The sequence below is a fragment of the Aricia agestis genome, chromosome 8 (genome assembly GCF_905147365.1).
Source record: "Aricia agestis chromosome 8, ilAriAges1.1, whole genome shotgun sequence".
NCBI lineage: Eukaryota > Metazoa > Arthropoda > Insecta > Lepidoptera > Lycaenidae > Aricia > Aricia agestis.
In genome coordinates, this window is record NC_056413.1 from 16,554,883 (window position 1) to 16,579,318 (window position 24,436).

At 35.5% G+C, this 24,436-nt stretch overlaps 1 protein-coding gene across 2 annotated transcripts in view; it reads right to left on the minus strand.

Moving 5' to 3' along the window:
* Positions 1 to 556: 556 nt before the first annotated feature.
* Positions 557 to 24,436, minus strand: part of LOC121729962 — a 58,300-nt gene continuing 34,420 nt past the window's right edge. Inside the window, exons 3-7 of one of the 2 annotated variants that reach the window (XM_042118725.1) lie at positions 12,773 to 12,937; positions 10,982 to 11,165; positions 4,816 to 5,052; positions 3,659 to 3,796; positions 557 to 1,724 (exon numbers count right to left, since the gene is read on the minus strand). In XM_042118725.1, the coding sequence (XP_041974659.1) occupies positions 1,489 to 1,724; positions 3,659 to 3,796; positions 4,816 to 5,052; positions 10,982 to 11,165; positions 12,773 to 12,937 (960 nt within the window). In that variant the 3' untranslated portion in view covers positions 557 to 1,488. Of the gene's footprint in view, positions 1,725 to 3,658; positions 3,815 to 4,815; positions 5,053 to 10,981; positions 11,166 to 12,772; positions 12,938 to 24,436 lie in introns of both variants that reach the window. The other variant, XM_042118724.1, reaches the window with a different exon arrangement.

Below are 24,436 nucleotides of genomic sequence, written 5' to 3' on the forward strand. Positions count from 1 at the left end.
TAAATCATTATCAGTAGTATATTATTTGTATAGTCTACTATATTAAACATCCAGTATGGCGCACTTATAAGTCGTTATAACAATTATAGTATTTTGATTTGCATTATTAAGGGGTCACGTTTAAATGTTACGGCGTTACAAAAAATGTTTAGAAATAAATACATCTAAGGCACAATACTCAGACATTTAAATGATTGGCGATACAAAGCTTGGTCCCAAAGTAATAAAAAAACAACTTAAAAATATTGCACTAAAAATAAATGGCCCAAACAACACAAAAACCCAAAACCTATAATTTCGATCCATATGCAAAAAAATTACAAATCGTTAATTTCCAAACGCAGGTACAATCAAAAACAAGCATATTTAATACAATTTGATAACGATCAAGAAAAGTTATACTTGTGTGAAAATATGGTCTCTGTAACATAATATACATTTTAAATATTAATATTATTTTTAAATAGAATTTAGGTACATCTATTATTAAAGTGGTTGCACATTATGAGATACGATAAACTGGAAACAACCTTTCACGTTAGAAAATATAAAAAAAAAATTAATACATTTTAATTATCGTTGCGACTTGCGATGTCCGATATCGTACCGTGTGATGTGTAAACACCTTTATAGCATTTAGGGCCGTTCCACCAGTTCCTGAAAAGTGAATAGTGCCGGATAGGCTATCCGGCACTTTATCAGGAAGTGGTGAAACAGGCCCTTAGACTCACTGGCGCCAGTATCATTTATTTCTTTTTCCTATTGTTAAAATATGACTGATTATAATTTTTAATAAACAAAAAATTGGGAGAGTTATTTTAATCCCCGGTTCAATCTAGCCTGGCGCAAGTGGGCCTAAAGTTTAATAAAAAAAAGGTTGTCATTAGTCGATCATTCCAAAATGTAGTCTTTTGCTTGACCTCTCTAGTTATTGACTTTTTTACATTTAAACTTGTTTTTTAAGTAATAACCTCTCATTTCGCTTCTTCATAACGGTCATCTTATGCGTAAAATACAAATTTGATATAAATTTTATAAATATATTAATGGTAAAAGTAAGTAAAATTTATGTTAACACGTTGTAAATTGATCGGAGAATTGTCATAAATCATAATAAATTATATACATAGTTATAGATGCATCAATAGAGTTAATCAATCACCAACAAGTGTAGAAATGTCTTATGGTATCAATATGATGAGCTATCGTGTATTTAAAAAGTATCACACCATGAACAAAAAGTTAAAAATATTATAATGGTACTGCACTTCATAATAACAGAGTCAAAGTTTTTAAAACCACACTTCAATATCGGTCAATATAATTTAGCGTTTTTTAGTGTTGCAACACTGATGTCTTATTTTCCACAGAACATGTCATTCTCATGTCACATAGCAGGCTCAGCGGGTCTTGATACTTTTTAACTACAGAGCGCAAATGCATACTTAAACGCTAGTTCAATGGTCTAGGAAGCGTATTTGGTGCAGCTCAATCCGGCGGCGGCTGGTGGGAGCAGTGCGGGACCGGGGACGGGGATGACTTGTACGCGCGGGGGAAGAGCGAGGAGTACGTGGGTGGGGGCTCGTACTCCGGCGGGGAGGGGGGCAGGGGGGTGAAGAGTTGCTGAGAGGCCGCAGTTACGGTGACCGTGGGCGACAGGTCGATGCACGAAGCTGGGATGTTGATGGGCGTGTCCGACGGCTTGGACCGCTTGCAGCAGCATTCTGAAAACGAAGAAACTCAGACTTTAGTTAGGTACTGAATGTGAGTCGAATAAACTAGCAAATTGTCATCCATACTAATATTATAAATGCGAAAGTATCTCTGTCTGTCTGTCTGTCTGTCTGTCTGCCTCGCTTTCACGCCAAAACTACTGAACCGATTGCAATGAAATTTTGTACACAGTTTTTCTAGAGTCTGAGAAAGGACATAGGCTACATTTTGATGTGGGAAAATATCTTATTTCCATGAAAATATCGATGAAAATTAATTCGCATTGCGCGTGGGCAGCGCTCATCCCGGGGGTCCTGGGTTCGAGTCCCGCAGGCGGAACAAAAAGTTTTCAATGTTCCTGGGTCTTGGATGTGTATTAAAATAATATTTCAAAAATCTTAAATGTATTAATTTATGTATAATATTATAAAAAATCCAGAAATATATCGATGCAATGAACATTTTAGTTCTAATACGATTCAACAGATGGCGTTTTATTTTTTACTTTATTGTAACATAGAACTAATCATACTTATTAGTTAGTATGTTTTTGTTTAATTATAGTTTTTAACACGTTAGAATATTTTGTTTAATAATATAATCACTTGGTATAATAATAATCAATCTATCTTATCTTATAGAACTCCTACTGCATTTCTAATATATGTGACAAGTTGACAACAGAAGGCGCTCTAAAATAAAGGAGTTCGAGTGTACCGTGTTGGCCTATATTCCATCCAGAAAATATATCAATGCAATCAACATTTTAATTCTAATATATGAAAACAGATGGCGTTTTATTTTTTACTTTATTATTGTAACAGAACTAATCATACCTACTTTACTATATAATATTGTTTTTATTCATAACTAGCTGTTGCCCGCGACTTCGTCCGCGTGGACTTTAGTTTATAGCGCGCGGTGTCAACAAAATTTGTGTCAAATTTAAAAACTTTTTAAAACCCTGGTAAGTGGTACCCCTCTTAGGATCGCGCTACACCGGAATGGCAGCGCTGAAAGTGCTCGCCTCGCCGCTGCCATTCCAGTGTAGCGCGGCCCTTAATTAATCAAAATACCCAAGAACAGCTGTGCAGTGTGCACATAATCTATACTAATAATATAAATGCGATAGTATCTCTGTCTGTCTGTCTGTCTGTCAGTCTCGCTTTCACGCCAAACGCCAAAAGTATCTCTGTCTGTCTGTCTGTCTGTCAGTCTCGCTTTCACGCCAAACGCCAAAACTACCGAACCGATTGTAATGAAATTTTGTATACAGATAGTCTAAAGCCTGAGAAAGGACATAGGCTACTTTTTTACTGGAAAAAAGGGTTGTAAGGGGGTGAAAATGCGTAAATTTGTTCAAATTAAGTTAGTTCCAACAATTCATAATAGATGGCGCCGTGCGTCTTCTACATCGCGCTGACGCTTGCTCAAAAGTCTTCCTATAAGACGTGGTATCATCTTACATTTAAGTTTCGATTTTTTTCGATTGTTATATCTATTCTACGGTATTAAATAACTCAGTACTTTATCTGTGCAGTGACGTAACCTTAAATCTATCAATGATAAATAGTTTATGGGTAAAGTTGTGTAATTGGAGGGCTAAATAAGCTTTAAAATTTGGCATAAAATATAAAGTTTAATATAAAAAAATGAAATACTTATTGTGTGCACACTGCACAGCTGTATTGATTTAATGGGTACCAGGGTTTTTTTATAAAAGCTTTTGACACCAATTTTGTTGACATCGCGCGCTATAAACTGAAGTCCACGCGGACGAAGTCGCAGGCAACAGTTAGTAACTCATAAGTCATTTCGAAGTAGATCGTTCAAAATTTAAACATTAATTTTTATGTGATTTCTTATTACATCTTATGTCTCGTTTCCAGGGTAGTTTCCAGGCCATTAAATCTTTTAAAAAAATATCAACATTTTCTTTACTCACCCCAAGCCAGGCAGAACATGAGTATGGTGGCGCAGACCAGCATGCCGACCACCAGGTAGCTCCAGGGCCCGTACGGCTTCAGCGCCGCCGCGAACTCCATGAAGGCATTACTGGATTTCTCTCCCTCGCTGATCTTCACTGAAAATTTCAAGTCCCCTGTTCTAAATTACATCCGTCATGGGGGTGTTGCCCTTTTGCAGTTGGGGCATTATTATTAATTAGAATAAATAAGTGGTATCATTGGCTATAAAGGATACAATCAGTTTGACGATTTTATTAATTAGAATAAATAAGTGGTATCATTGGATATAAAGGATACAATCAGTTTGACGATTTTATTTGGACTTGATTAATTAGTCAGATGGGTATTGGGTTGTTAACTTGTTGCAGAAGTGACTGGTGTCCATCAGCTATCACTACTGCCTAATTCTAATCTTAGGAGAAACCACCTAATTGGCATCCCAATGCCAATTCCCAAGAAGTTGGTAGTTACAAAAGAAATAAACTTTGAAATATTATGTAAGTACCTATAGTTGCCATTGGTTGCATGCTGTGGTGGGGCAAGACCAAACTGGATGTTAATTATTATTTTAATATTTATAGAGACAGATTTTGTAGAGAGAAACAATCTTTTGCTTATAAAAACATATTTAAGTACTATAAAAAAATATTCATAAAAAATTATTGTAGTATCAAAACAGTAAATCCTTAAAAAATCCTAGTGATCCAAGGGGCGCAAGGCACCGCAAGGCCCGGCCGTGGGCACTGGGCGGTGGCCCACGTAGCCCACGCCTTACGCCGCCTCTGGTTGTGACTTGTGTCAAGTGGCGTAACTACAACATCCGGGACCCGTGGCAAATTGATGGGGCCCTATCAGTAAAAATCGTCACGTTTATAATAAAACAATGTATAAAAAAATTCTGACCTCACGGGGCCCGTGGCATTTGCCAGCCCTGCCACCCTATAGTTACGCCACTGGTTGTGTCGTTTGCCCATATTATTACTTATTGATTTAAATAATTATTCTATCGATTAACACCTGATCTACATCAAGCCAAGCCAAGCCAAGATAAGCAGTCTGTTATCCGACAAAAACGGGCTAGATTCATCATAATTACGGCTACCTACTGACTTATCGTATCTGACAGTCTACTCACTTATCACAGACGGCTTGCTCTGCGTCTCCGGTTGATCGAGGCCCAGCAGCTCCTGGTTCCTCGCCGCGAACCTCCTCAGCATCTCCAGGAGGGGGTAGTCGCGGCGGTGGGCGCATGCGCTTGAGTCCTCGTCCTCACCCCCCGGGCAGTGACGGACGCCATCACACACCAGCTCCGAGGATATGCAGAGGGACGTCATGCCGCACGTGAACTGGGACTCATCGTTGCACACTTGACCTGGAGAATTTGAAAATAGAATCTTTTTTTTTATTTTCTCGCGTACAGCTAAAGCAAAAGCATTTTTTAAGAAGAATCTTTTTTAAATTTAGTGCCGGGACTCGGGGCAAAGTCTGGAATGCAATATTGATCACTGAAAAAAATAATGAAAGAACAAAGAAGCCTCAATGTTAAGAAAAACATTAACAATATTTTAATGTTGAGTTAAGTGAGCCCAAATTATTCATTTACATTCACAGTTTTAACATTAACAAAGTCTAGATTAATATACGAGGGCTGCTATTTATGTATCCGGAACTGGCCACTTACAATAACAATATTTAAAAAGTAATTACAACATTTGAAAATAGAACTCTTTGGTTGAAGAATACATTTTGTTTCATGTGACTGTCAATTATTTTTCCATTGTGGCGTCATTTTGAAAATTGCGTGTCTTCATTTGCCATGGATTTAACGCGTGAACATTTTCGTGCAATGATTTACTACGATTTTCGGCGTGGGCTAAATCAACAACAGTGCTTTATTCAACTCACCGCAACTTTTGGAGATGAAGCACCATCAAAAACCACTGTTTATCACTGGTACAGTGAGTTTAATCGTGGGCGGTCTATGCTCACGGATGAAAATAAAGAAGGTCGCCCAAAAACAGCTGTTGTCCCACAAAATATAGATGCTGTGCGGGAACTAATAATGCGTGATCGTCATGTTACATATCGCGAGATAGAGGCGTCCTTAGGCATAAGTATGACGAGCATACATAAGATATTACACGAACATTTGGCAGTAAAAAAAATATGTTCGCGTTGGATTCCGCACAACTTGACAATCGATCAAAAACGGGCTCGTGTCGATTGGTGCAAAAAAATGATAAAAAAATACAACCGTGGTACGTCAAAAGCCGTTTATAATATCTACACAGGTGATGAATCTTGGATCTATGCATATGACCCCGAAACTAAACAACAGTCAACGGTGTGGGTGTTCCAAGATGAGCCGAAACCAACAAAAGTTACTCGTGCAAAAAGTACTTTGAAGCAAATGGTCGCCTGTTTTTTTGGAATTAATGGACATGTGGCTACAGTGCCATTAGAGAATCGTAAAACGGTTAATTCTGAATGGTATACGACCATTTGTTTACCAGAAGTCTTTGAAGAAATAAGAAAGGACAACCGACAACGCAGAATCATATTACATCACGACAATGCTAGCTGTCACACCTCAGCTGAAACAACTCAGTTTTTGGAGGGTCAAAAGATCGAATTGACTGGTCATCCGCCGTACAGCCCTGATTTGGCACCTAACGATTTCTTTTTATTTCCATACGCGAAGAACAAATTACGTGGTCAACGTTTTTCGAGCGGCGAAGAGGCTGTTGATGCGTTCAAAATGCACGTTTTGGAGATACCTCAATCAGAATGAAAAAGGGCTATGAAAATTGGTTCCAGCGTATGCAAAAGTGTGTCGATCATCGCGGCGAATATTTTGAAAAGCAATAAAACCATATTAAATGATATATGTTTGTTTCTTTTTTTAATTCCGGATACATAAATAGCAGCCCTCGTAATGACGGTTCAGGTAGGTACTGGTGGTTTCCATGTGTGAAAGTTATTCATTATTTAAAAAAGGGATATTATTAAATGCACATCAGAATAATTTTTCAGCACACTACCTTAACTCCGCTAATTAACTGAATGCATACCAGAAAAACTAATGCTGATCAAAAAAAACAATTGATTAACTGAACATGTCCTTCAAAAAAAACTTAAACATCATACAAAACGAGACGACCTTTATAACCGAATTCACACCAAAAATATGGTTCATACACCGGATATATTATTTGTAAAACTAAAATTTTAATTGTTTATCAAAAATACTAACTTGCACTCTAAATTGGACAATCTTACAACGGAATTTCTAAAAACGATGTCGAAAGGTGCACCACAATAAAATCAATTTCTATTATCAAAACAAGTCTACAAATTGACAAATCGTGCAACTAAAATATTTTTAACCTAACTTTATTTTCTTTTTGTTTCGCTGTTTTACTGAAAAACATGTTGGGGCCTCCTCATCTAACGCCGCACTCACTCCTTTGCGCTCGCTCTTTACTCTTTAGCGACTACAGAGATATTATCTTGATCTATTTCTGTGTTAGCGACTAAGACTTTAGGTAATTATGATGAGATATGATGAAAGATATTATCATTCCAAAACTATATACCTAATTCAAGGTTTCTTGATAAAAAATAAAAAAATTAAGAAAAATTATCAAAATTCACTACTGTATTGTAATTGTATGGGTTAATAAATTTATTAATGATTCTTAAATAATTAATAGCAATGTTGGCCCAATACGACTTGATTGGGTTAGATTAGATGGCTAAGGCGGGAGCGTAGCGCAGCGTTGCTCCCGCCTTAGCCATCGTGGTTATTTTTTGTGAACCACCTAGAAGTAGGAGCCCCGCGTAGCGGGGCTCCGTCGACTCATAATTGAAGCCAGTTGTTTTTTCTTTTTTTTTCTTTAGTAGCTTGTCAACCCCTAGAGTGCAATTCCTAAGCCGGAGGCTTAATTATTTTGCAATATATCGGTAAGGAACCCTTTGTGCGTGAATCCGACTCGCTCTTTGCCGATTGTTTATTATTATTGTTTATAAACTGAGTTACCATTCACTATGCTAAAGTTTAGTCCATGTGAAATTAGCACTTGATGATTTTTATGTGTTCTTAATTATATGAACATAACAGATTAAATTGGGTTTTATTTAGAACTAGCTGTTGCCCGCGACTTCGTCCGCGTGGACTTCAGTTTATAGCGCGCGGTGTAAATAAAATTGGTGTCAAAAGCTTTTTAAAACCCTGGTACCCTTAAATCAAAATACCCAAAACAGCCGTGTAGTGTGCACATAATATGATTTTTTTAAATTAAACTTTTTTATACCTTTTAAAGCTTATTTAGCGTTACACAACTTAGCTGCATAATGCATTACACAACTTTAGCTTTGCCCAATAGCCAATACCCATAGGCCATAAACTATTAAGTATTTATTATAGGTACGTGAGTTATTTAATAACATGTATATCAATCGGAAGAATAGAAATATTAACTCAACATGGTACCACCTCTTATAGAAATACATATGAGCAAGCGATAGCGCGATCTAGGCGACTCTTGGCGCCATCTGTTCCAGTTTTTGGCACTAACTTAATTTGAACAAATTTACGCATAAACACCCCCTTACAACCCCTTTTTCCAGTAAGAAGTAGCCTATGTCCTTTCTCAGGCTTTAGACTATCTGTGTACAAAATTTCATTACAATCGGTTCAGTAGTTTTGGCGCTGTTGTTTTTGAATTTGATATCTAATCTATGTTGGTAGGTGAGTTCTTAGTTAATACTTAATAACGTGTATAACAATCGAAAGAATCGAAAACCCTAGCTTAACATGGTACCACCTCTTATAGAAATACATATGAGCAAGCAATAGCGCGATCTAGGGGACTCTTGGTGCCATCTATTTTGAGTTTTTGGAACTAACTTAATTTGACCAAATTTACGCATTTTCACCCCCTTACAACCCCCTTTTCCAGTTAAAAAGTAGCCTATGTCCTTTCTCAGGCTTTAGACTATCTGTGTTCAAAATTTCATTACAATCGGTTCAGTAGTTTTGGCGTGAAAGCGAGACAGACAGACAGACAGACAGATACTTTCGCATTTATAATATTAGTTTAGAACGTGTATAACAATCGAAAGCATCGAAAATTTAGCTTTACATGGTACCACCTCTTATAGAAATACGCATGAGCAAGCAATAGCGCGATCTAGGGGACTCTTGGCGCCATCTATTTTGAGTTTTTGGAACTAACTTAATTTGACCAAATTTACGCATTTTCACCCCCTTACAACCCCCTTTTCCAGTTAAAAAGTAGCCTATGTCCTTTCTCAGGCTTTAGACTATCTGTGTACAAAATTTCATTACAATCGGTTCAGTAGTTTTGGCGTGAAAGCGAGACAGACAGACAGACAGACAGACAGAGATACTTTCGCATTTATAATATTAGTATAGATAATATTCTAACGTATTAAAAACTATAAACAAAAACATACTAACTAATAAGTACCTATGATTAGTTCTATGTTACAATAAAGTAAAAAATAAAACGCCATCTGTTGAATCGTATTAGAACTAAAATGTTCATTCCATCGATAAATTTCTGGATTTTTTATAATATTATACATAAAATATGTTTAAGATTTTGAAATTTTATTTTAATACACATCCAAGACCCAGGAACATTGAAAACTTTTTGTTCCGCCTGCGGGACTCGAACCCAGGACCCCCGGGATGAGCGCTGGCCACGCGCAATGCGAATTCATTTTCATCGATATTTTCATGGAAATAAGATATTTTCCCACATCAAAATGTAGCCTATGTCCTTTCTCAGACTCTAGAATAACTGTATACAAAATTTCATTGCAATCGGTTCAGTAGTTTTGGCGTGAAAGCAAGACAGACAGACAGACAGACAGACAGACAGAGATACTTTCGCATTTATAATATTAGTATGGATAAATGATGTTCCTAAAAGTAATTTAGGTGGTGGTTTTCCTTTAAAAAGTTGTAGTATGTTTGTTGAACTAAGGAATTGTTAGGTATACTATTTTAATAATAGTTATTCGTTTAGTAAAACAGTTTCGCAAATAACTTTAAATAGTATGCTGAATTCGCATTATTTAGGGTGCATAATTAGTGTGCAAGTCAGTATTTTTGGTGAAACTTACAAATATTTTGATCGAGAAAAGGGAATATACAGATATTGATTTAAATACATGCCTTTAAAAAATCCTTTTATTTTCAATCTAAATCTTTTTTTATTATATCAATTAATTCAAATAACACTTTCGTGATTCGTGATTATTTAACAATTTAAAACTGTTCTCGCCACAAAAACTAATTTGAATGAAATAGGATAATGGATGATACTTATTTTATGCAATTCCATAGAAGGTCGCTAGAAACTATCCTTTTGATAGAAAGGAAAGGACGTTTGTTGATATTGAATGAATTAATGAATATGAAGTTGTAAAGAAATTGACGATAATATTATTGAAAACTCGTGAGTCTCCACTCTCTGGCCATGAAAATTGAAGCGACCTTGCCATTGGGCTCCTAATCATTTCACTTCCTGGGCTTCTTATTATAGTACTCTACATGACAGCACACCAAGGCTCAATGTGTCCTAAATCCTAATATTGTCTATGCCAGTGGCCATGACCTTTGACTGGAAATTGGAATCTAGATTTTAATTTCATACTACTTAGGTGTTGCCTCAAAATTAGTTATCGCTGGGAACCGCAATTTTTTCGGGATGAAAACTACCCTACCTTCCTTCTTTCCCGGGTCTCTAAATACCACAGGAAGAAAGACGGAAACTGTTTCGCCTTTAAAATGTTAGAAAAGGGTAGCTAATTTTCTTGGCGTCCTTTTAATTTCACCTTCTTCTGTCTGACTGCGAACCGATTTCTATGAACTTTGGTATGGAAACTAGAAAAATATACTAGATATACTAGAGATAGATACAGGTGTCTGCAGTGCCAGTTATCAATATTATATATAGTTTCTCGTGCTGAATCAGCACTGCATGAATATTATTGCGTCCAGCACGCATGCTGCATTAAGCATGCTTTTATCAAGTTTAGCCACGTCTGACATGGGAGGTTTTCACACTATCTTGGACGGCCGGAGCAGACATATCAATCTTAGCCCCAATTTCACCGACGTCTGTTAGTGTTAACAGCTTGTTAAAATGTCATGTCTTCTCTTTCATTCATAACGAAAACGAAAGAGGTAACGTGATACTAATTGAAGTATTAACTTCAGTCGTTGATGAAATTGGGCCTAAGTCACCTCTTATGACAAGGTTACTCACCACTATTGACAGCGGTGACCACCAGCCGCAGCTTCTCGGTGTGATGGTATGGTGTGACGGGCGGGTTCCACACTATGCGTATCTTGGGCGGCAAGAGCTTGGTGCCAGCCCGCGAGGCAACCGCAGCTGCGTTCCCGCCGCAGAGTGATAGACGCCATATTGGGGACTTCGCGTCGCCTATGTACTGGAATAAAAGATGTTGGTTATTGCTTACGTAATATAGTTTTAGAGCTGTAAGGGTGAGAATGGTATTATATAATATAAACCTGACGCTTAAGTGTCACCGCAGACTTACAATTTAAAGTTGGCCGACTATCATACAAACCACAGAAAATATAGATCAAGATAGAAGCGCCATGTCGCTTCAATTTGTATGAACACGAGCGTATGGCGCTTCTATCTTCATCTATTTCTGTGGTTTGTACGATAGTCGGCCAACTTTAAATTGTAAGTCCGCGGGGACCCTTAAAATCATTCGGCGTACTGGACTTTGGAAGCAATAATCTATCATAATCGTGACAACTGGCAACCCTGGTTGTGATCTACCTACAATAGGAGCAAAGGACTCGTTTCCAGCTCCCAATAAATTTAAAAAAATTCTACCTACAATATACAAGTCTCTATCTCCTTACCTTTACCAACTTCCAAAAGGAAATCACTTCCTCCTTCCCTCTTCGCAGAGCAATCTTAAACTTACATGTGGCCTACAGGCTGTAGGATAGGAGCTGTAGGCTACAGCTCCTATCGATTTAAATCCCAATAGTATTTTGTTATTTAGTTAGACGTGGGACAATGCTGCAATGGCATGATTGGTACAATTTGGCCACATTAAAGCTATTGATATGCATCTACTCATATTCGTTTTGTTTGCAGTAAGTACATTCGTACTAGCGATGGAACACGATGGAAAGATCTAGAGCTTTTATTAACACCAATTAACCTTGCACATAAATTGATGAAGGCGGTGTTTCCTGCATCCAGCTCTGGGACTTGGGACCTACTGCAATATTTGAGCAAGTGTGTCACAAATTGATAATTTTTTGTCTAATTATTATTTGTTCAATGAGACATTTGACCACCTTTCGCTCGCTTCTTGTGTAAACAGTACATTTAACTGGCCATTCGTCCAACACGTCAATATCTGTTTTTTTAAGAATAAGTACAATTCAGAAGATTTTTTTTAGATTTTTAGATTTCTTTCGAACAAAGCGATAACTTGACTAAGGAAATCAGTCGGTCCCTAAAATCTGCTACTTACGATTTTTTTTGCATTTCTTCTGTTGCCAATCAGTATTAATCTACTTATCTACTACTAGTACGACAGAAATGGCTACGGTACTTACCACCAGCAGTTTACAGGCGTCAGGCTACAGTACTCACGCAAATAAAGAATTTATAAATTCAAAAATATACAACATGGTGAGACATTTTCAATACTCGACAACGTGATATTTGGCTAATATATTAGATGAAAAAAATATATATATAAAAAAACTTAATATGAATTGCGCACTCAGTAAATGTAGCTTAAAGTTAAATAATGCATGGACTCCGCGCTCGCCTATTTGCCTAGCCGCGTAATTCACTCAGGAATGATCCTTTTAATAAATTCCATTTAAAGGGAAATTTGGTAAAAAATTAAGTAAATACCTAATGTTATTACATATAATTATAATGAGAATCGAGTACCGAGTACACTCCTTAAGTATTGCAAATATCTCACCAGTCATGCAGTATGAAGACTGTAAGATGCAAAGGTTCGAAGTTTCAAAAATTCATTTCGACACTCACCACGAGCAATTTACAGGCGTCAGTGGTGTTGGTGACCTGCGCGGGGCTGTCGTTGGAGGTGTCCTGGGCGTGGGCACTCCTGCTGCTCCACTTCCGCCCCAGTCCGGCGACCGGCGCCGGCGCCTGCACACCGTTGAGACCCCGCTCCCATTCCGATGGGGACTCCTGCAATGGGAAAAATCATAGCGTAAACCAAGAGTTTAAAAGTTCCTTTGATTAAGTATATGGAAATTAGGACATGGATAATGGATATGGCCTTAGATCTTGCAGAAAATATTGCGGTAATATTCCGGTTATTCAGTTCAAATGTAGGTACTATTTAAAAATAGACAGTTGGTACACCTACGTATGACGTAATTACGTAGGTAATTACTAATTACTAATTTGATTAGATTGACCAACAGATCTCGACCAAAATTCTATGAAGGAAGGTCCGTCAACTGCCTATGGATTTTTCTCTGATTCATCATTAATTCATCCATATTGATGGATTCGTTTTAATCTGCTGTTTTCAAGGTACGCATTACAAAAAAATGTCCAAAGAATAATTGTAAACAAAAATTCCCGACACAGCGTACAACGCATAAGTTTTGGAAGTTTAATTTTCCATCGTATCAGACCTTATCAGACCTACTATCTGAGTACACTTACCATAAGATATAAGTACTTAATCCTTTACGTTAAAATTTTAAAATTATATTATGTAACATGACGCAAGCACGATTTAGGCTTTCAAGAAGTAGGAAATAGTTAAAATAGAATCAGGCGTTACTTTGCGGAAATCCATAGCTTAAAATTTTGTTTATTATTATTTTTAGCAATATTTCGCGGAATATTGCTAAAATAATAATAAACTTAATATTTAGGAGTAGGAAAGATACGCCTGAGGCTGCGCAACACGAAAGTGCCGGATATAAATAGACCTTCAACTTAATAACCACCTGCCCGTGTATTTCTAACGTTTATCGATAAACAACAAATCAATATACCTACTTCACAAGTCAATAACAACGAGCGAAAAGGCCGGCAACGCACCTGCTACTTTTGGATGTTGCGCTTGCGAGTGTCCATGAGCGACGGTAGTAGCTTTCCATCACAGTACTCTTTGGCTCTAGTCTGCTCCCTAATTTTATAATAAAACCGGCCAAGTGCGAGTCGGACTTGCGCACGAAGGGTTCCGTACCGTGATAGAGCGAAAGTAGGCAAAATGTGTTTTTTGTATGGGAGCCTCCTTTATATATTTATTTTATTTAAGAGGGCGACTAACCCAAAAAATCAAACATCGTCCTTCTCTCTTCACACTCACGCCCGTCTTTCATATGCCAGGTGAAAAAGGACGACGCGGATTCATCGCCAAATTAGTTTTTTCTCAATAACTCGATAAATATACAACATTTTAAAAATCCGCTAGGTCGATCTCTCAATGATAGATTTCTATACAATGTGTTAAAATATTAACTTAGTTCAACGCACGGTTATGGCAATAAATGAAAAATTCGTGAAAATTAGATGCATCTTTGTGATTTTTTTCTATTGAGAAAATTTTAAGATATCGTGTTTTTGCTCAAAACGAATTTTAGAAACTATAATGTAGTATCTAATTTCAGAAAATCAAACAATTCGGGGCTTATTCGTATCGTGTTAGTCGCCCCCTTAAATTTTAGTATTAATTATCAACTGAGTATTTTGTAAGCATTTCAAGTGTCTACCTATTGCCATTATTGATTACGAGCAAAAAAGGCCCTAGAAATTACGTCTGTTGTATGGGAGCCTTAAACATTTATTTTATTTTATTTTTAGTATTTTTTGTTATAGCGGCAATAGAAATACACAATCTGTGAAAATTTTAGAAGTCTAGCTATAGCGGTTCTTGAGAGACAGCCTGGAGACAGACGGACAGACAGACATCGAAGTCTCAGTAATAGGGTCTCGTTTTTACCTTTTGGGTACGGAACCCTAAAAAGAGAAGTCTTTTTTTATGCTCAATCAGTTTCTTATGTCAATGCACAAAGTGCAGAGCAATTCTTTTAAAAGGAGAATGGGAAAATTGGGACAAACTTCCGCGGGGCTAAAATGGTCGCTTTGAGAATTATATTATGAATCAAAATATGATTCATTTTTTTAAATCCCAAAAAGGTCACTCTACTTGCAATTCATGTCTAGTAATTCGTACTAATTTGACATTCATCAATTTGACAGTTTTGACAATTCGTTTACTGAATTGATTGAGAGGAATTGCTAAATGTGACCATCTTAGCCCCACAGATGAATTTAGTTCTATTAACAAAATCAGGTTAAAGAACTATATTCTATTAACCTGTTTTTTTTCAATCCTCATTTTTAGGTCACTAAACTAAAGTATAGCGCCAAAGTCGTAACATATGACGACACATATCTAAATCTTTCAGGGACATACCTCTGTACGTACAAATTATTAATTATTTATAACATATAAGTATTACGTTCTGTGCATATTAACAAGTTTTTATATGTGGCAAATTCCTTTGTTCTCGTGCAGTTTTGATTTTGATGAAGAGTAATCTATATTCTATATTAATTCGACCTTCAAAATCTTTCAAAATATAATCAGTATTCAGTTTGTCTTGGCTTAAAGCAGGGGTTCGCAAACTTATTTTGTCTACTGCCCACTTTGAGAAAATATTATGTTTTAAAATACATCCAGAATCCAGATGAAATAAATCAATGCAGTTTACCTTGATATTTCTGTGGTATATCTAAATATTTTATTTAATTACAATAAAAATAGACAAAACATTTCTTTATTTAAATTTCTAGTTCAAATGTTATATTTTGCATAGCACCAAATGTCCTTTGTCTTCCTAGTTTCTGATAAAAGACTATTTCTTGCTAACTACTAACAGTGTTTTAACTCGTATATTTTTTACAAGATAAAAACCAAAGATTATTTTTACTTTGACAGAATCTGGAGCTACAAAATGCAAAGCCTAAAATCGAAAACGGGTGAAATCTTGAAATCTTTTTTACACCAGTTTTACTAATTATTATTATTGGTTGCTAATTTTATTATAGTGGTGAAAATTTGGGATAGATTTGGGAGATGGTGATAGTTCTTACTGCGTTTAATCATTCTCCATATCTTACGAAACGCTTATTCAGAGGCAAGAAATTGGAAACGCGAAACAATAGTGGCAGAACAATGGCATCTTACTTAATTACTGTATCCACACATTCCACATTACATCAGTCGATTTGACGCCATATGAACAAGAGAAATTCTGATTTAAAAAATGGTATAATAATTATCTACATTATGAGGCAGATGGAAGAAATTCTGATTTAAAAAAAAAACCAAGAGTATCGCATTTCATGCAGAATAAAAGCTAAGCATAAATGCATTTAGCTTCTTTTCTTCAGAAATTTTGAAAATAGGAAACAAAATAGGTGTAGATTGTAGATAAATTTTTGCATAATATTTTTATTATGGAACCACAAATTTTAATAAAATTAGTTCCATTGCAAAATTTTTCAGCTTCATAACCTAAACACAACTAAACAGCTTATGTTTGAAAATTGACATAATATTAAGTAACTAAATTAATACTGACATCATGCTTTTTACCTAGATATGACCAAAATGTGCATAACATACGTGACGTAAATTTTTTCTGTTCTATACGAAATCGGATCGAGATTATAAAACAAGTGCATAATATTAATTTCTACAACTGTTTGACGTCATGTAACAGAAATATGTACGGCATTAAATTGTCTACTTGAAGAATAAATAAGGAAAATAAATTAAATATAATGTAACATTATAACAATAATTATTATTATGTGAGGTGGTTCGCATTTTACGCTTAAGATTTTGGCCACATTGATTGTTCAATTCTTATAGAACCTATCAGCTTTTAGGGCGGGGGTGAAAATTTTATATCTTTTGGTTCGGGATTTAATTATTGTTAGTCTAATTGCTGCACTCAGAGACAAATATTAATTATATAATTTTAATTAAATTAATATTTTGACATAAGCCCCACACATTATCTGTCAAAATTTTAATCAAATTGAAATTTTGTCATCATTAAATGTCTTTGAGCGCGACAGTGAAACCTCAATGTTCAAAAATCCCTTCTGCAAATTGTAAACTACTAAAGTATTCAATAGTTTGAGCTGTTGTGCCGATGGACCACTCAAAGGTTTGCAACTAACGAATGTATTACCTACTACTACAATAGATAATAATCTTAATGAGCATGTGTCATTTAATTACACGTAACATGTTATTTGATATAATTAGAAGTCTGACGCAGATGCATAATAATATTACAGAAAATATGATTAGAAGACAGAAGTTTTTAATTTAAGACTGAACATATATACAATTTTTGATTACTTGTGTACATAATCTAATATTTTTGAGTTAACGTTTTAAATGATGTACTTACTTGCTTTTAAAAACCTTAATTCTTTTACTTATTAGTTATTTTTTATAGTAGCGTATTTTTTTTTAAATTGAACAATATTGCTTGAAGCAACGCAAGCTCTTGATTCAAAGTGAAAACCTTGACTTCGTTTCAAAAACATCTAGATGCAAGAAAATCTAGTAGTATGGTGTGATAATTGTTATTGTCAGTATTCATGTTAGCAGTAGGTAGGCGTGTAAGTCTATGGAACCTTGCGTTCACCTTGCTCGTAACTTTACCTAGATACTAGTACTATATTGTACTTGTCATGAAGTAATTTTAGTGTTCGGACATAATCAGTCTTCCACCGTGCATTTGTCTGTCAACTGTCACCCTGCTGGTGACAGTTCATTCTAGAGTTTTATAGTATTTCCGGACCTATACGACCTGCAAATCTTAAAGAAGAGAGCGTATTCCCTCTTTAAAGGCCGGCAAAACACCTGCAGCCATGCCAAGTCCATGGGCAGCGGTAGTTGCTTTCCATCAGGTGACCCGTTTGCTCGTTTGCCCCCTTATTTCATAAAAAAAATCTTTATTTTGTGATGTAATGTTGATATAAGTTGATACGGTTGAGAATGTAAGGTGAATATGAATTATCTAGATTTTTGCTTATCATAACACATATACATGCGAATATAACGCAATAGCCGAAAGGATTTACGAAATCGGTTAAAAAGAAGTCATTAACACTTATGAAACAAAATTAACGACAATATCGTGACTCGGTAGTTGTAGGGCCTAGTAGTTTTGTACTTTCTAAAGAAAGTATCTAAAAACAAAATACAGTAGTATAAAAAAGAGAATTCAAAAGTATTTAATTTGAAATTAGAACGGAAGGAACTACCACGATTTGTATCACGATTTGTCTAATGAGACAAGCGGAAGGAGACGCTGTCAATCACGTCTTGTTGTTTTTTATCAGCTGCGATCTAGAACATTGTGATAACTGATAAGGGTCGTGGAGTACACGATCTCTAAGCTTCCTCGTATTTATGCCTGGCTCTTGCTTGTAGCCTGTAGGTATGAAAAAAAAAAGATAATTGACTACAAAAGACATTGTAATAGAGATAATTAGCTAAACATGATTTAATTTTTAAACTTTAATTGTCAATGAAGGGGCAGCTTTTTAGCAAAATAATAAGAATAGGAAATACTACCCTGTGACTTGTGAGATGTTATGGTCATATGACATATCAGCCAGAAGCTGCTAGATCATAAATAAAATTAATTAATAAAATTATATTTCGATGATTGTTTGGCATGAAAACAACAATTTGATCAGATACTATACAATAGAACCGGCTGTGCTGATTTCATCATTTTTATTAGTTCAGTAGTCCATAGGCTTCTGACGATAGGATAATTTGAACAATTGTGTTTTCCTTGCAACCGCTTACCATCAGGCGATCAGTCAGCTCGATTGATCCCATGATATCAAGTGTGTATGATGTAAAGCATCAATTAGTGTTAAGTGCCAATCGTTTTCCCCCTTTTCCTCCATCAACAATAAACATCTTACGTAAGGAAGATGAGAAATTATGCCATTTATCGTTGTACAATAATATTGTTGCACATCATTCTCCATCACTTTTTTCTCTTCATTAATCAGTAATAACATATTAAGGTTTTTGTAAAGATAATAATGGGGAAGATTTTTGCCATTTTTCTCCGCTAGGTGTCGCGATTCCTATGATCCGCTATGCCTATCTGTGCATCGTTACATTTGAGATATTTTTGACGTTTTTATAATAAATCTAATAAAAATGACAAAGTGTGCAGTGCCGGGATGCAAGGAAAATGGTTATCTTTTGTTCCCAAAAGATAAAAATAGGAAAAGGTTGTGGGCTAAAGCAATAAAACGGCCAGAATTGGCGAAATCGCAATCTTCATATTTACGATTTTGTGGACATCATTTTACAGAAAATTATTATAAAACTTTTCTTCTAATTCTTTTGTATGGTAAATTTTGTGCTTTCAGAGGTGAGGAAGAATATTTTTTCTTTGGGCGATGAAAACTCTATAGCTTTTGAGTGGACACTTCCTCTAATACTACAGTTTTATGTTCAATCATATCAACTGTACCAAACAACACAGTAGCAACATGCTTGCAATGTGAATTAACTCCAGATCCAGCTGTTCATTCACAATTAGTCTCTTCTAATATACCATTTTTGTAAAATTTAATATTAACCTCATACTGAGTTTTTTTCATTGCTGCTTTACAAAAACCTTTTATATAAGTATTATGTAAAATCATTTATCGAGACAGCTCTTAATATAAGAAGGTATCTATTCTCGTATAAACTTTTCCCCTTTATTAATGATTGACTGCATCTGAAAGAATTAAAATTAAGTAAGTAGAGTAACACAGCAAACTTTTTCCTGATTATGAAAAATGATCTTTTATAGGTACAAAAAGTTTATTAAATGAATTAATATACTCACTCTCCAAAATACTCTTGTATTTGATGTTTATTTATATCTTTATAATAATCGTCTTTTGGTATGACCATAACTTCGGTTTGTACTGGTTCTGAGGGACATGATTTATCAGTGAAGTTAAAATTTCTATCATACGCTTCTTAAACCTACAAAAGCAGAAGATAGCTTAGAACTTGTTTTTCACAAACAATAATAAACGAAGTGAATAAAGGTTCATAGAATTATGGTCAAGAGTTTAATGTTAATCAGTAAAAACATTCACCAAGAAAATATAAAGTACTGTAGTAATTTATTTACTTTTATTTACTAACCTCTCTACAAGGTCTGCCTTTCTTCCACTACAGGAAGCACCCCTCTTCTTTAATTCTTCTTTGAGCTGATTTAATTTCCAGGTACAATACATTGCACAGGTAAACATCAGACAGGTAAACGTGGCACAGGTAAACGTACAAAAATATTTCGTATGAACCGCTCTGAACCATAGAACGTAAATAGATCATACGCGTGGCGCCCTCTGACTATGAAATCTTCCCCATTTTGACCAAAAAGGTTGGATTTTCTACCTCTAGCACGGAATACATATTAGTGTAACAAATCATAAAACTAATCATAATAATTTATCGTCTCTATTAAAACCAGTTCAATTGTCATTCATTTAAATTATATTTTCAGCCAATTTTTAAGTAATTTAGACTGCAAACGTATATATTATATTATAGAAGCCTTAAATACAGCTATGTATCGCATGTCATCGCCACTGGAGCCAATCGGTCACGGTGGTCACAGGTTCGACCCCACAGTTACCGGATACAGTTACTGTGAACGGCCTTCAAACACCTTTCCGAACAGATGTTTTTGCTGTTAAAAGGCAGAAGTACGCGCAAGTTTTTGTTAAAAAGTGTTGTTCTATGCTAAAAGCTGTTGAAAAATAATGAGAAGAGAATTCTCACTGGTCAAATTAATCAGGGCGAACGTAGCGAGCCCTAGTATATCCCAAAATTTTAGATAGTTAGATATATTAAACACCTCTTTCCCGTTAAGAAACAAAATACAAAATACTATCAAAATTAGCTTATTACAGAGGGTGGCCCCAAATTCCATACATTTTCGCCATTATCCTTTGGAAAAGTTTCTGTAATTATTGCTAATAATTAATCGCATAATCAATTATTATTGTTTTACAATTTACATTATGAAATCTCAATTCTTGTTGCTAAGTTGTAAAGTTTTGGAATTTTCTTGCAGCTTTGAGAACCGGAATGGCGCGCTAGAATTTTCTGCGTTTGGATTTCTAAATAAAGCGCGCGAAAGGCAGCCATTAATTCTATTTATAGACAGGCCTTATATAAGTTTGAGCTGAGAAAATATTTACCGACTTGAGTGTATGTAAACTACTCATAGCATTCACTTAACTAAGTAGATCTTTTAAAAAATCTAACAAATGTTTACTCACTCAGGAGTCAGGACTCAGGGCCAAAGAGGTAAGTACATAACAGTATTTTTTTAACTTTCTCCTAAAACAGCCATTCTCAAAGTGTGCTATGTGATCCGTGGAGCCCTAGGTCTTCGCCTTGTCGGGGTTCCACAAGCGATGATATTTAGAAATGTTATATCAGACATTGACGACAATAATTCATTTAAAGGCAAAACCTTTATTTTGGGAGTCCTCCAAATTTGTCACAGCTCCCAAGCGGAACCCGGGTCTGCCCGGGTGCCGCATAACAATTGAAATATCTATTGTGTCTGTCGAGGTATTTCTGCCATCAAAAATGTTTGAGAACCGTACGTCAAAGACTATGTCAAAGAGCAGACGCGGACGCACGGCGTCAAACCCACGTGAATTTTGTGGATTACAAAATAATTATTGTGGGCGTAACAAGCTAAGGCTTGCTTAACAAGTAAACGGTGATTAATTTTAAGCAAAAACCAATGATATTCTATGTTACTAACGTAACTAGATTGGAAGTTTACGGTAGCAACGCGTTGCCACTTCGAAGATGCCTGCAGGCATATCTCACATACATAATGACATAACGAATATATGACTTGACATTGTCTTTTGAACAAAAAAGTGGTTACGCATTTCTGAGAATCTTTTGTAAGACATTGCTACTCTAGTATTTTAGAAACTCATTGGCAAAAACATAAGTTAGAGACGCAAAAACATACACATTTGATTGGTGGATCTACGCATAATGGTGGAATGGATATAAAGTGGCCAATAACAAAAATCGCATTTTGTTTATTAAACTGTACATTGTTAATACAATACAACCTTGACTTTTAGTTAATAAATTGACCATTACTTAGGGATTATTAAAGTTGCTTTAGGCAATTTATTTAATGACGTTTGTGCATAAACTTGAAGTTAGCTTACAAATTAGCTAGGCTTCGATATGGAAGGAGTGTCTATCTGCATACTAATAAAATACTTATTTAAAACATTAAAGGAGTAATCTTTCTATTGCTTAAACTTTAAACTATTATAATAACTAGAGATCGCCCAATGGTCGAAATTCGACCTTAGTTTCAATGACATTAAGACTACTACCTATATTTTGTAAAAAATATTGATTACATCATTTTGTTTTCAACTTTTGTCTCTGGGACTTAGCTGATCTCAGACTGGCCGTGTAAATTATGATGAAAATCGTCGCTAGGGTTGTTAACTTGTTACCTACGAATTTAAAAATATGACATAGGTATTCGATGGACGTGTTCCTCTTTGGTCGTATTGTTGTTTGTGTTTTGGCACATGCGATTGAAATTATTGTCAGAATCCAATTTTGAAATCTTTATTTTAAATATTTAAAAATAAATTATATCAGCCAGCGCGAGGCACATTCCGTTCATAGTCCTAGTGAAACCCGACGAATTTGACAGATATTGAAACCTGTCCGTCTCTTTGCAGTCGAACTACTGGTCGTTATGTCTATTGTGCCTTCACCATATAAACTATAACTGTGCAAAATTTCATGCACCTACGTTTCCCCATTTTTCGAAAAAAGGGTTACAAAGTATTTCGTTCGCGTATTAATATTATGATAACGCCTTCAATAACACCTATGCATACAAGTACACCCTAGTGGTTATTTTTATAAACTGGCCCCAAGGGATTCTCGTAAAGTCATAGGCTTATATAAAATTTATATAATAATATGTAGATGTAACGATTTATTTAAATAGCGACGCGGTTGCGCGGAATAAATAATTGAGCCCAAGTGCATTTATTTATAACAGTGACGATATTTTATCGTTATCAGTGGAGTGGCGACGCAACTGTTATCACGGTGACCATTTCATAGACGCTGATAACTGATAAGTGATTACAGAATGATCGTATCATGATTTGATAATGATGGTGATGGTATCGGTGCTCTAGTCTCGCCGGTTATCTGTCAGTAGTACAGAGGTCAGAGACAGTACTATCACTATTTAGTAATCTGTACAAAGTTAATGACGAAGAAGAAAGCAAAAATTGTAGCGGGATCTTAGACTAGCAATACGGAGTACTATTATATTATATTCTGTGTTAGTAATTAATACTTTAGAGATTAAAAAAAACGTACGAGTAACAGATTATATTATGTATAATGTAGGTACTAGGTAGAGGATGAAGAATCAAAATATATTGCATAGTCCTGAATCAAATTTTAACTGAGATGAAAACGAAACAATAAAATATAACATCTGAAAAATGAAAATATATTATACAGTGGGATTCAGACTACTAGTATGGCACCTCGATCAGTCGTGAGATTTTCCTTTGGGGCTTACCACCGTATGTCATATCCGTGGACCGTGACTTTAAGTAATTATAAGTAAACTAAGCTGAACTAAGCAGCAGCTGAGTTAGTCACAGCTGCTGTCAGCATCGGAATTCGGAAGCGACAGCTGATCCAAAATTTTCCGCGACGTCAGTGAAGGTCTCACTCCAGTTTACAACAAATAAAATGATAATTTTAAAAGAGTTCTTATGTATAAACTAGAAGAATAAATATAAAAAATAAAACAGTAACCTCCTGTTGAGGATTTACGAAAAAAACCGACAAAGTTCGAGTCGGACTTGGGCACGTAGGGTCTGATTATCAATATTCAATCTATCTCTGGTTTGACATACAACCGATCGCAGCTAACATTGAATTGACGTAAAATATATGTCACTAATGTCTAATGCAGAGTAGACAGAATGATAGAGTATGCCGACTTAGAACTGATGTTGAAATTTTTAAATTTGACGTTTTATGACGAAAATCGTCGCTAGGGTTGTTAACTTGTTACCTACGAATTTAAAAATATGACATATTCAATGGACGTGTTCCTCTTTGGTCCTATTGTCGTTTGTGTTTTGGCATATGCGATTAAAATTGTCAGAATCCAATTTTGAAATCTTTATTTTAAATATTTAAAAATAAATTATATCAGTCAGCGCGAGGCACATTCCGTTCATAATCCTAGTGAAACCCGACGAATTTGACAGATATTGAAACCTGTCCGTTTCTTTGCAGTCGAACTACTGGTAGTTATGTCTATTGTGTCTAATGTGAGCTATTCCTATCTCTAGTAGGGCAAAACCAGAGATAGATCAAATATTGGGAACAGCCGTAGGTAGAGTGTAAATTACAGGAGTCTTAATATCGAGAAAATGGATTCCTAGGCAGTTGACAGGCCAACGTCATTTGGTCGGGTCATGTCAATTCAATGTAAATTGTGATCTGTCTAGGAATCAACTTCTCCGATAGTACCATGGCAGAAGTAATGACTGAGATTTGAT